The 11,836-nt window shown below is 35.9% G+C and overlaps 2 protein-coding genes across 2 annotated transcripts; both read left to right on the top strand.

The window, feature by feature from the left end:
* Positions 1–3,567: 3,567 nt before the first annotated feature.
* On the top strand, positions 3,568–7,944 carry LOC143636855 (ankyrin repeat-containing protein ITN1-like). Its single transcript, XM_077104341.1, has 4 exons — positions 3,568–3,724; positions 4,939–5,436; positions 6,262–6,671; positions 7,067–7,944. The coding sequence occupies exons 1-4, from the start codon at positions 3,670–3,672 to the stop codon at positions 7,892–7,894; spliced, it is 1,791 nt and encodes a 596-aa protein (XP_076960456.1). The 5' UTR covers positions 3,568–3,669; the 3' UTR covers positions 7,895–7,944.
* Positions 7,945–9,781: 1,837 nt separating this feature from the next.
* Positions 9,782–11,623, top strand: LOC143636854 (ankyrin repeat-containing protein ITN1-like). The gene is made up of 2 exons (XM_077104340.1): positions 9,782–10,237; positions 10,317–11,623. The coding sequence occupies exons 1-2, from the start codon at positions 9,823–9,825 to the stop codon at positions 11,408–11,410; spliced, it is 1,509 nt and encodes a 502-aa protein (XP_076960455.1). The 5' UTR covers positions 9,782–9,822; the 3' UTR covers positions 11,411–11,623.
* The last annotated feature ends 213 nt before the right edge of the window (positions 11,624–11,836 follow it).

Genomic DNA, 11,836 nt, shown 5'->3' with positions numbered 1-11,836 from the left:
AAAAGCATAATCGGTTTTTCAAGCCTATAAAATTCAGGATTAATCCAAACACTATCACCGCGATTAACCATTTGATTAAACTTAAAAAGATTGTTAAGCAACTTAAATTTAAGAAGCCAACTTTTCTTAACAAATACTTAATTGTATCTTTATTCAAACAATAGTGTGATCCCTATCAAGTAATCTATTTTTTTTTCTAACCATTAAAACAATGGTCACCGATATTATAATAGCTTTCTTTACTATAGTTAAAGTTTCCAACTTCCAATTGCTTATGTAGATTAACAATTACATTACTTATTTTTTTATTTGAAAGGCGACGTAAATATATAAAAGAAAAAAAGAAAAACAGGAGAGCACGACTAATCAAGAAACTAAAATGAAAAAAATAGTTAAAATTTTGTTAGAGCATCTCCAATGTGATATTCGGTTCTGACGTGTCATTGTTTACAATTCTGAACTGGATAAATACACATTGTAGGTGATGTTCAGTTTAGATCGAGCAGCATATTCACACAACTGGATGAAAATAAACATGATAAGTGGACCTAATGTAATTAATTTTTCATTTAAATTTCGAAAACAATTTCAACCCCCACTTTAATTATCTTTTTTTTTAATTAAAAAAATAATTTCTTTTGTTTATTTTTACTTTCTGTAACATCCCAAATTTCAATAAATAATATTTTATATATTATCTTTTATGGTGGACAAGTTTACTTAAGATGGTAAATAAAATAACAATAATAGGAGGAAAGATAAGTAGCCTAATTAAATGGAATTAATCATGGACCAAAAAGGAAAGATGGGCCTTAGGTCCATGGGCTTAAGGGAGTATAAATACCCCTTAAACCCTAATCCTTTCCATTTCTATCCATCTTATCCATCTTATTCTCCCTACACCTCAAAACACACACTTAAGCCAAATACATCCTCTATAGCCGCCGGCCACCAATCCAACCTTAAATCGATCATAGCAACGTTGGATCTTCAACCCTTCAAGCAAGATAGCAAGTCCACGTTCACAACCAAGCTAGCCGTGACCTTAGAAACATCATAAAGGTACGTTCTTGATCTTAAAGGTTACGTTTTTATGAACGAATAATCATGAAACTCAAACCTAGAGTAGATCGGGTCTAGCTAGTTCATAAAGTAGCAAACTTGATGATTAAAAACGGACCTAATGGACCTATGGTTATATACGGCTCATAGATGAACCCTAGATCTAGCCTAGAACGTTTTAAACCATAAGGGTCTAAGCTTTAAGTCTAAAACGGGTTATATTTTGTAGTCAGGGTGATAACGGCTGAAATGATGGTGAAAAGTGGTTAAGTTCATGGTATAAACCATAAAATGGTTAACTGACCTAAGGAAAGAAATGTTAGGATAAAAGAATGAACTGAGCTGGGGGTTCTCGGCCAATCTTGAGGACCCTTGGTCAAACCTTTTGGTTTTCGGTCAACAGAAATCCAACAAGAGTTTTCGGTGACCAAGTTCTCGGCCACGTGGTTCTCGGCCATGAAGGTTCTCGGCCAAACATGTGTTTTCGGTCAACCCATGTTCTCGGCCAAACATGTGTTTTCAGTCAACCCATGTTCTCGGTCAAACACGGGTTTTCGGTCAACCCATGTTCTCGGCCAGCAAGAGCTCTTTGTCTGGAGTTCTCGGCCACCAAGTTGGCTTGGGTCTGAGCCCAGTAGAACCCAGGTCCGGTAATGGGCCGTTGGCCTGACTTAGTTCAGCCCACATGCTCAAGCCCAATATCTTGAAATAAATAACAAGCCCAATTTAGAAAATAATTTAAAATGTTAATGGAAAATGTGTTAAGACAGTTAACGAAAATAAAACTTTTCCAAGCTGACCTGGCAGCTTAACCCCAGCCAGAGGCTCTGCCCCCTGGACCCCGCTAGGGGCTGCCGCCCCTAGAACCCCGCTGCCAGGGGCGCTGCCCCGGACCCCCGTTCGTTGTGGGTTATATAAAGATAGAAAATATGATATAAGTAGTAATAGTTAATTGATACGTGTAAATATTATACATTTAGTCGTGCACAGCTCAAGAGGGGAATAACTATTAACGGTGAACGTAACCGCATTCAGGTGAGTTTCTAGCCCCACTTATGTGTTATGTTTTCGGGGCTGTGTGCATACTCGATGTGATTGTTAATACATTTATCCTAAGTGATAAGTGTATGTCTTATGTGATTATGTGAAAGGTAAGAATGATGGCTTGTCAGTACGTGAACGATCTTTGGATATTGCACGTGCTGTCAAGATATAATGTTATGTATAAGCTATGAATGATATGTATGTATGTTATGAATGAATGTAAGAGATAGAAAGGTAGAAAAAGGGACTGGACCCTAATAATATCCAAGGCAGAAAAGGGACCGAGCCCTTTAATAATCTCGAGGCAGAAAAAGGGACCGGACCCTGATAACTTCCGAGGCAGAAAAAGAGACTGGACCCTAACAATATCCAAGGCAGAAAAAGGGACCGGACCCTAATAATATCCGAGGCAGAATAAGATAGATTAAAGTAGAATTTGATTATGAAAGTATGAATGAAAGTACGTATGTATGTATGTATGTATGTATGTATGTATGTAAAGTATGTTATGTTATTAACTAGAACTCACTCAGTGTAGCTGACTTTTAGTATGCACGCAGGTGAGTAGAATGAGACAGCTCGCTTGGGGAGCACGTGGCATTGAATAAAAGGCTGGCATCGGAAGACGTTTATGTTTAATATTATGTTATTTTGAAAGACAAGAATGTTTATTTTAAGTCAAGTTATGGATTAACGTGATGTTTTATGAAAGATTTTATATTCTGCGTATGCCTTTATTAACTCTGATGATTAGAACTACGTTGATGAGTAAATCCAACATCCAAATGTCAGGCACCGGTAACGGGGCCTTACACTTTCAACGGTAAATTTTTAATAAAAATATTATTGTTTATATAATTAAAAAATACTATTTCACTTTCACTACCCTTTCACTATTTCATAGTAATGCACCATCCAAACATTAATAACATTACCCTTTATTAATTCCACTCCATCTAATATGTTAACATATGCATACACATTTATATATTATTCTTTCACTTCTACAAATTAAGTCTATTTTGAATAAACTTTTAATTTTATATTTTCTAAAGGCTTGGCAAGCTAAAACCGTGAAACCAAACCGTTAGTAACGGTTCGGTTTTAAGTTTCAACTGTTCGGTTTTGGTTTTCGATAATAAAATCCGGTTTGACCTGAAAACCATCAAAACCGGACGGTAAACACCCATAGCTCTTAGTTTACATAGACATATAACCTAAAATGAAAAGTTTGATCAAACTTGTTACATTCTTATACATTTGGACATTGTTTTAATACAAATGCCTAAACTCATGGCAACTAAATGTAAACATTATAAAACTTAAAAACAAGCACCTAATAAACTCGTAGAATTTGAAGCTTCTGAACACCTTCCTTCGTTGTGTTGTGTTGTGTTGTGCTGTGCGTGGAGTTGTTGAGTACTTTCTTTGTTAGTTTCTCGTGTTTCAGTAGTAAACAACTTTTTCTTTTTCTAAGCCAAATGCAATCCAAACTCTTAGAATAAATACATTGGAAACACCTCACATTCCAGAGTTCAGTCTTTGTTTTTATTAATTACATACATGCTTCAACTAATTCCAATGGCTACTACTTCACACATACTCATAGATGAACAAGGTATTCATTCATTCTTACAACTCTCTTTGTTTAATGTGTTTGCTGTTGCTTTTTGTTTATTATGTGATCCGTTACGGAAATTCGGTGACTTTTTGCATCGTGTTATTAGCTTGAATGTGTGAAATTGAAGTATATAGTCCTTGGTTAATGCATATAGTTTGTCAAAACACGGAAATCAGCGAATTACACGGATTTCTGAATTTATTAAATTCAAGTTTGTGAGATGAAGATTAGTTAGGTTAATGTATTTCGTGTGTCTAAACAGCAATTGTGCGTAAAACCGGTTCATTTTGTGAGGGATTACACGAATTTATGATGTTTTTCGCATCGTGTTGTTAGTTTGAATGTGTGAAATTGAAGTTTCAAGTGTTTATGAGATGAAGATTAGCTGGATTGATGCATTTCGTGTGTGTTGGGAGGCGTAAATTGTGCATGGAATCGGTTAATTATGTTAGTTTGGTTTTGGATTGTGCTTGTTGTATTAAAATTGTGTGTGGAATTGGTTAATTGTGTGAGCAAATACATGAGTTTCTGAAGTTTTATGCATCTGGTTCTTTGTTTGAATGTGTGAATTTGAAGTTAATATGTTTTGTGCACAAAATTGGTTAGTATTGTTAGGTTTGTGCTTGTTTCTTTATAATTTTGTGATTGAGTGAAATTAGTTGGTTTGTACTTTGTATATTTCTAGGGTTTTAAAGTATATTAATATTATTAACCAAATTGTATCAAAATGAAGCTTGAAGTGCTTGAAATACGAATAACTAAAGTAATCCGTGTTGTATAATCAATAGATGAAATTATGCACAAAAAACAATTGATTTTTTTATTTAATTTAGGTTTATGCCTTGCTTATTACAATTCTGTGTTCATTTGAAGTCAAATCGTCTGAAATTCCAAACTTCTTTGTATCATATTTTCAGATTAAATGTATCGTATTGATGTTTGAAACGTTCCCAAGATAAAGACTATCTAGATATTTGCATTTTGTGTAACACGAGACGGTGATTATGCCCCAAATTAATCAGTGTCCTTTGATTTAGGTTTTATATATACTGATAGTAATTGTTTACTGGCTAGTGATTACTTAGTAATTTTACAGTCTGAAAACCTGTTATTTGTAAATATATCTTCATAACATAATATGCTAAAGTCAGTAATTTCTTTTTCTTTGATAAGTTAAAGTTTACTAACAATTACTACTCAATGAACTGTAGATATAACGCAAGAGATATCAATGACTCCATCAAAGCTAAATCAAAATCATAGCCATCTTGATCGCTTACCATCGTCATCATCACCGTCTTCCACATCTGCGCCAGCACTGGTACTTACAGCTTCCGGCAAACGGATGGATCAAGCTGGAAAGAAGAAATACGTGAAGCAAGTAACAGGCAAACATAACGATACCGAGTTGCATTTAGCATCCCAACGAGGCGATATGGCATCTGTGAAACATATTCTTGATAAAATCAATTCACAAATGGTGGGGACTTTAAGTGGAGCTGATTTTGATGCTGAGGTGGCCAAAATCCGAGCGTCTGTCGTGAATGAAGTGAATGAATTGGGAGAGACCGCACTGTATACAGCTGCTGAAAGAGGGCATCTTGAAGTTGTGAAAGAGCTTTTGAAGTACTCGGATAAAGAAACACTTACGAGAAGAAGCCGTTTGGAGTTTGATACTTTGCATATAGCTGCTAGTCAAGGACACCATGGTAAATATCTTCAAAATAATTTCCATGTTTTGATCTTCTGAAAACCTTGAGTCAAACCGTTAGTAACGTTTTTTTGACTACTGTAAAACAAAAGCAAACCGTTAAAAATCAAATCTAAACTGTCAAAAATTAAAACGAGCCAAACTAGAAGGGCAGACCGTTACAAATGGTTTTGACTTCGGCTTGGTTTGGTTTGGGCTTATTAGGCCTTATTATTAAAAAAATGCATAGTATACAATTAAAACAATAAAGAAGTGATAATGTTCAAAGTTCTAACAATAAAAAAATTTAAAAGGCCGACTCCTGTATTGTATTGTTAGGCAAAATCCAAGTATAGGCCAACTTAAAATAATAAGAGTCCAACTAAGATTTTAAATGTCACATAGCCCAAAATAGGCGTGTTTATTGGAACCGAACCAAATTCAACTGATTAAACACATTTATTTCGTTTATTCGATCTGGTTATCTGATTAAATCAATTGAACTGGTTATTATCTGTTTCATTCAGTTGAATTTGGTTTGGTTATCCGAGTAAGTAAGATTTGTGGAACCGATAACCGAAAACCTAATTTACAATTTGGTTCGGTTTTTTTCCGGTTCTTTGCACACCCCGGTTTGACTGTTTTTGAGTATAAATTGTAAACTAAACAGTTGAGTATGGTCTGATATTCTTAAACCGACCGATGGAAATTTATAAAGGAATCGATGACAAAACCAAATCAATAACCGGTTTGAAGAGTTTACGGTTTCAAAGTGAACCATAAACATGTAAGGTTTATATCACTATAAGTTAATATAACATCTGTTTATTGACTCTTATTGCAGCCATAGTCAAACTACTACTTGACCACGATGTTTCATTATGCCAAACAAGATCACAAGGCAACGCCACTCCACTTATTATTGCAGCTTCAAAAGGACACACTGCTGTTGTTCAAGAGCTACTTTCAAAAGATCCAACCTTATTAGATATTCCCAGATCCAACGGTAAAAACGCATTACATCTGGCAGCAAGATCGGGCCATGTCGAGACTGTCAAAAGTTTGCTAGAAAAGGACCCACAACTGGCCCGAAGAACCGACAAAAAGGGTCAAACCACATTACACATGGCGGTCAAAGGTGCTAGCAGTGAGGTGGTTAAGTTGCTGTTGGAGGCTGATGCTGCTATTGTCATGCTACCAGATAAATCTGGTTTTACTGCTTTACATGTTGCCACAAGAAAGAAGAGATCAGAGGTACATTTTAAAATAATAAATAATTAAATTAAATTAAATAATGGGTCAGTCCAAGCCTGACCTCGACCCAAATCGGATCAGCTTGACTCAATTTTTAAAATGACCTGTTTTGACCCGAACCACTCTCTTGCTGATAGTAAATAGCTGTACTTCTTGAAAAGAAATAAAAATTAAATCAAATTAAATAATGGGTGAACCTAAGCTTGACCTAATTTTGTAAATCACACGCTTTGACCCGGGCCATTTTCTTGGTGATAGTACACAGCTGTACATTATGAAAAATAAAAAAAATTTATAATAAAATAAAGTATGTTGCAGCTCGTGCCCGGCCCAAATCAGATTAGGTTGACCCAATTTTGAAAACAGGCGTTTTGACCCGAATCATTTTCTTGCAGATAGTAAACAAGTTGCTTTGTCTCCCTGACACAAATGTTAATGCACTAACCCGGGACCATAAAACCGCACTCGACATAGCCGAAGGGCTTTCTTTATCTGAAGAGTCAACCGACATCCGAGCCAGTCTGGTCCGTCGTGGTGCGGTCCGAGCCAACGAGCTGAACCAACCACGAGACGAGTTAAGAAACACAGTCACCCAGATCAAAAACGACGTACACATCCAACTCTTACAAACCAAAAAAACAAACAAAAATGTTCATGGGATCGCTAAAGAGCTCAGAAAGCTCCACCGTGAAGGAATTAACAACGCCACGAACTCCGTCACTGTGGTGGCGGTGCTTTTTGCAACGGTAGCGTTTGCGGCCATCTTTACGGTCCCTGGTGGGGACAACGATCATGGGATGGCGGTGGTGGTCCACCGGACGTCTTTCAAAATATTCTTTATATTCAACGCGATTGCGCTTTTTACGTCGTTGGCTGTGGTGGTGGTTCAGATAACATTGGTTCGAGGTGAGACGAAAGCCGAAAGAAAAGTGGTGGAGGTTATTAATAAGTTAATGTGGTTAGCGTCGGTCTGCACTTCAGTAGCGTTTATGGCGTCGTCTTATATTGTGGTCGGGCGGAAGTATGAGTGGGCGGCGGTTTTGATTACGGTGGTTGGTGGGGTTATAATGGTGGGAGTGCTCGGCACGATGACATATTATGTGGTTAAATCGAAGAAAACTCGGTCGATGAGAAGGAGGGAGAAGATTGCAAAAAGTGGAACAAATTCGTGGATGGCATCCGAGTTTTCTAACTCGGATGTCGAACGAATTTACGCTATATGAGTTTCAAAAAAAACTTGTTTGAAAGTCTAATTTGGCAATGTGAAGAGGATTCTTTTTTGTAGGTTTAATTCAAATGTTTAAACGGAAATTTCATAAATACCATTTTACAGTTTCACATATCAATCAGATAACAAAATCATAACAACTTGTAACTTATAAACAATTGAATATATAAACTTGTATAGCCTGTAACCAGAAATATGAATGATAATAAACGGTTTCATGAGGATGTCCAATATATCATATAAAAGTATATATAAAAGCATACAGACAAATTGATATGATATATCTTTTCCTAAGATCGATCTACACGCCCTAAATCACATAAAAGTGTATGTAAAACGGGTGATAGACAAACTGTACGCCTTAAAACACATGACAAAATATCGAATAAAAAAGTAGTAAAAAAAATATAAAATCATATGAACATTCAGTAATGAAAATTCATATTAAAAATCCATAAATGTTGAGGGACGATTAATTTTTGTATATTTGGAACTAATATTTGTAACTAACTAGTCATTTTTCTGTGACTGTAAATGTGAAAGAGAAAAGCAATATTATGATACTTAGCTTTCACTCATTATTTGCATGTACAACAACCATATATGAAAATGAAATTCTGATTGGCAAAACAGTACCCTCATTATTTGCATGCTGTGTACCTTCTTTTCTGTTATTAAATACCTCTCATATTCTAGGCTTTAGTTGTAGTTTTATTTCTCAGATGAAGATAGTAGGCTCAGCCATTGAAGAAGTTACTCTTTTAACTCTCAAATGTGTGTATATTTTTTTATTAATTATGTGACCTGTTACATGAATTCATCAAGTGTATGCATAATGTTATTAGCTTGAATGTGTAAAATTGAAGTTTGAAGTACTTGTGAGATAAAGATTAGCTTGATCAATGCATTTTGTATGTCAAGAGACCGAAATTGTGTAAAAGGTTGGTTAAAATCCCTAGTTTGGTTTAGGTTTGTGCTCGTTTCTTTTTAATTTTTTAATTGAACTGAAACCAGTTTGTCTGTGTATTTCTAAGGCTTTAAATCATTTTATTAACCTGAGTGTGTCGATATGTTGCTTAAAGTGCTTGAAAGATGAAGATCAACTAAATTAATGAGTATTGTACATCAAACATGAAATTATGCAAAGAAAAAAACAAAAACTGATCTCTCTTTTATATATAACTTAGGTGTAAGATTTGCATATTATAATATTTGTTCAATTCAAACCAGGTAGTCTGAAATTCTTAACTTCTTTGTATCTTATTTCCAGATTAAATGTATCAAATTGATGTTTGAAATGATGTAAATGAAGCAGATTACCATATTTTGGGTAACAAGAGACGGTGATTATGCCCCAGATTAATCAATGTTCTTTAATTTAGGTTTTATGTGTACTATAATAGTAATTATATCATTTTTGGTGATAACTTGGTAATTTTGTTGTCTGTATTCATTCAAAACCCTTTGCTGGGCGGTTGATTTGTATCAATATTCATAAGAAGCATCAAGTGATTGCACTGTTATTTAGTCGTTTAGTTTTATATTATGCTTCTTATATATCTTTGATTGGTCTAAAGCCAGGTTGTCTGATATTCCAAACTTCTTTGTATCATTTTTCAGAATAACATTTATGATGTATCACATTGATGTTTGAAATAAATCATTGTCCTTTCTTTGATTTAGGTTTTTATGAATAGTAGTAGTGATTGTGTTCAATTTAAACTTGTTTTTTTGCAAATATATTATCATAATGAATTTGCTGCTTGATTGATTGCCCCTGTTCTTGCTATTCATATTTACTTTGAGCATTTGCATATGTAATAACAAATAAACTAAAAAACAATAATTTCTTTTGTTTTGATAAGTTAGAATCTAGTAACATTTGCTACTTAATAAACTGTAGATTTAGAGACAGGGAACTTCATGACTCCATCAAACCTTGTTGATCCGTTGCTGTCGGGTTCTTCTACAACTTCTGGAATACGGATTGATCAAGCTGGAAAGATGACATATGTAAAGCAAGTGACAAGCAGGCATAATGATACAGAGCTGCATGTAGCAGCCTTTCGAGGTGATGTGGCATATGTGAAGCATATCCTTGATGAAATCAATTCACAAATGGTGGGAGCTGATTTTGATGCTGAGGTGGCGAAAATCCGAGCATTAGTGGTGAATGAAGTGAACGGATTGGGAGAAACCGCACTGCATACAGCTGCTGAAAGAGGGCATCTTGAAGTTGTGAAAGAGCTTTTGAAGTACTCGGATAAAGAAACACTTACACGAAAAAGCCATTTGGATTTTGATCCTTTGCATATAGCTGCTAGTCAAGGACATCATGGTAAATATATTTTATTGGTTTGTATAATTATTTTGTTTATTAAAATATGCCAACATGTTATTATTTAATCTTATTGCAGCCATAGTGAAACTACTTGTTGAACATGATGTATCACTATGCCAAGTCAGATCAAAAAACAATGCAACTCCACTTATTACAGCAGCTTCAAGAGGCCACACTGCTGTTGTTAACGAGCTACTTTCAAAGGACCCGATCTTCTTAACCATTCCCAAACCCGACCTTAAAAAAGCATTGTATCGAGCAGCAAGATCAGGGCATCTCGAGACTGTGAAAAGTTTGCTTGAAAAGGACCCGCGGCTGGTTCGAAGGACCGACCAAAAGGACCAAACTGTATTACATGTGGCTGTAAAATGGGCTAGCAGTGAGGTGGTCAAGTTCCTTCTTTGTCTTCCAAATATGAAATTGAGAGTGAATGCACTAACCAAAGACAACAAAACCGCATTCGACATTGCTAACGGGCTTTCCCCATCAGAAAAGTCATCTGACATATGGGCCAGACTAGTCCACCATGGTGCGGTCAGAGCCAACCAGTTGAACCAACCACCAGCCGAGCTAATAAACACCGTGATCCAGATTAACCAAGAAGTCCACGGAATGGGTAAAGAGGTTAAAAAATTTAACCGTCAAGGAATCAACAAGCCCACTAACTCTGTCATTGTGGCTGTGCTATTTGCAGTCGTTGCGTTTGCTGCTAGTTTTATGGTTCCTGGTGGGGAGTATGATGATGGGATGGCAGTTGGAATCTTCTTTGTTTTCAACTCGGTTGCTCTTTATATGTCTTTAGCGGTGGTAGTGATTCATATGATGTTGGGAGTTAGAGGTGAGGTGAAAGCCGAAAGAAAAAAAGTGGGTGAGGTGGTTAGTAAATTAATGTGGTTAGTTTCTGTGTGCACTTCGGTTGCTTTTATGGCAGCGTCTTACATAGTGGTTGGTTGGGAGAACGAGTGGATGGCTGATTCTGTTACGGTGATTGGTGTCGTTATAATGTTGGTGGTGCCGGGAACGATGATGTACTATGTGGGTAAGTGGAAGAGCGCTAGGTTATTGAGAATGGGAGAGAAGAAGATTGCGAAACATTTGGAGGAAATCAAAAAGAATGTGGACAAGTTCAAGAAGGCTGCTCCAAAGAAAGACATACTAGATGCGTTCTAGTATTATTTTAGATAATTTGGTTTATGCCACCGCTACTGTTTCTTTTTCATTTTAGACTTTGTTGTTATGTTATGACTTCTTGACTCTTTATTGTGTTAACGTATTTCGTCATCTTTAATGTTATGATTGTGGTTTCGTTACGATTGTTATCAACTTCTATACTTACGTGTTGATTCGTTGGTTTCAAGTTTTAATGTTTTCAAAACGTACATACACTTTGTCTAGCAAGAAGAAAATATAATGGTTTCACTTGTCCGTATTGAAAGGAAGTTGATAGTTACAATGAGTGTTACCCAGTATCGATACATCTGAAGCTCACAATGGGACATCAGATGACACCAACACCATATGCGACCATCCTCATGTTTGTGGACGTTTCTACCACATATGATCATGACATGTAGGTCTTTAAAGCTCGTGCTCATT

The sequence above is a fragment of the Bidens hawaiensis genome, unplaced genomic scaffold, assembly GCF_021521415.1.
Source record: "Bidens hawaiensis isolate Kalapana, Puna unplaced genomic scaffold, B.hawaiensis_p1.1 tig00008064_1, whole genome shotgun sequence".
Taxonomy (NCBI): domain Eukaryota; kingdom Viridiplantae; phylum Streptophyta; class Magnoliopsida; order Asterales; family Asteraceae; genus Bidens; species Bidens hawaiensis.
This window is presented reverse-complemented; position numbering and strand designations above follow the sequence as displayed.

Coding starts and splice junctions, on each gene's coding strand:
- LOC143636854 (XM_077104340.1), top strand. CDS start 9,823: ATGACTCCATCAAACCTTGTTGATCCGTTGCTGTCGGGTTCTTCTACA. Junction 10,238..10,316: donor TGCTAGTCAAGGACATCATG/GTAAATATATTT, acceptor ATCTTATTGCAG/CCATAGTGAAACTACTTGTT.
- LOC143636855 (XM_077104341.1), top strand. CDS start 3,670: ATGCTTCAACTAATTCCAATGGCTACTACTTCACACATACTCATAGAT. Junction 3,725..4,938: donor CATACTCATAGATGAACAAG/GTATTCATTCAT, acceptor AATGAACTGTAG/ATATAACGCAAGAGATATCA. Junction 5,437..6,261: donor TGCTAGTCAAGGACACCATG/GTAAATATCTTC, acceptor CTCTTATTGCAG/CCATAGTCAAACTACTACTT.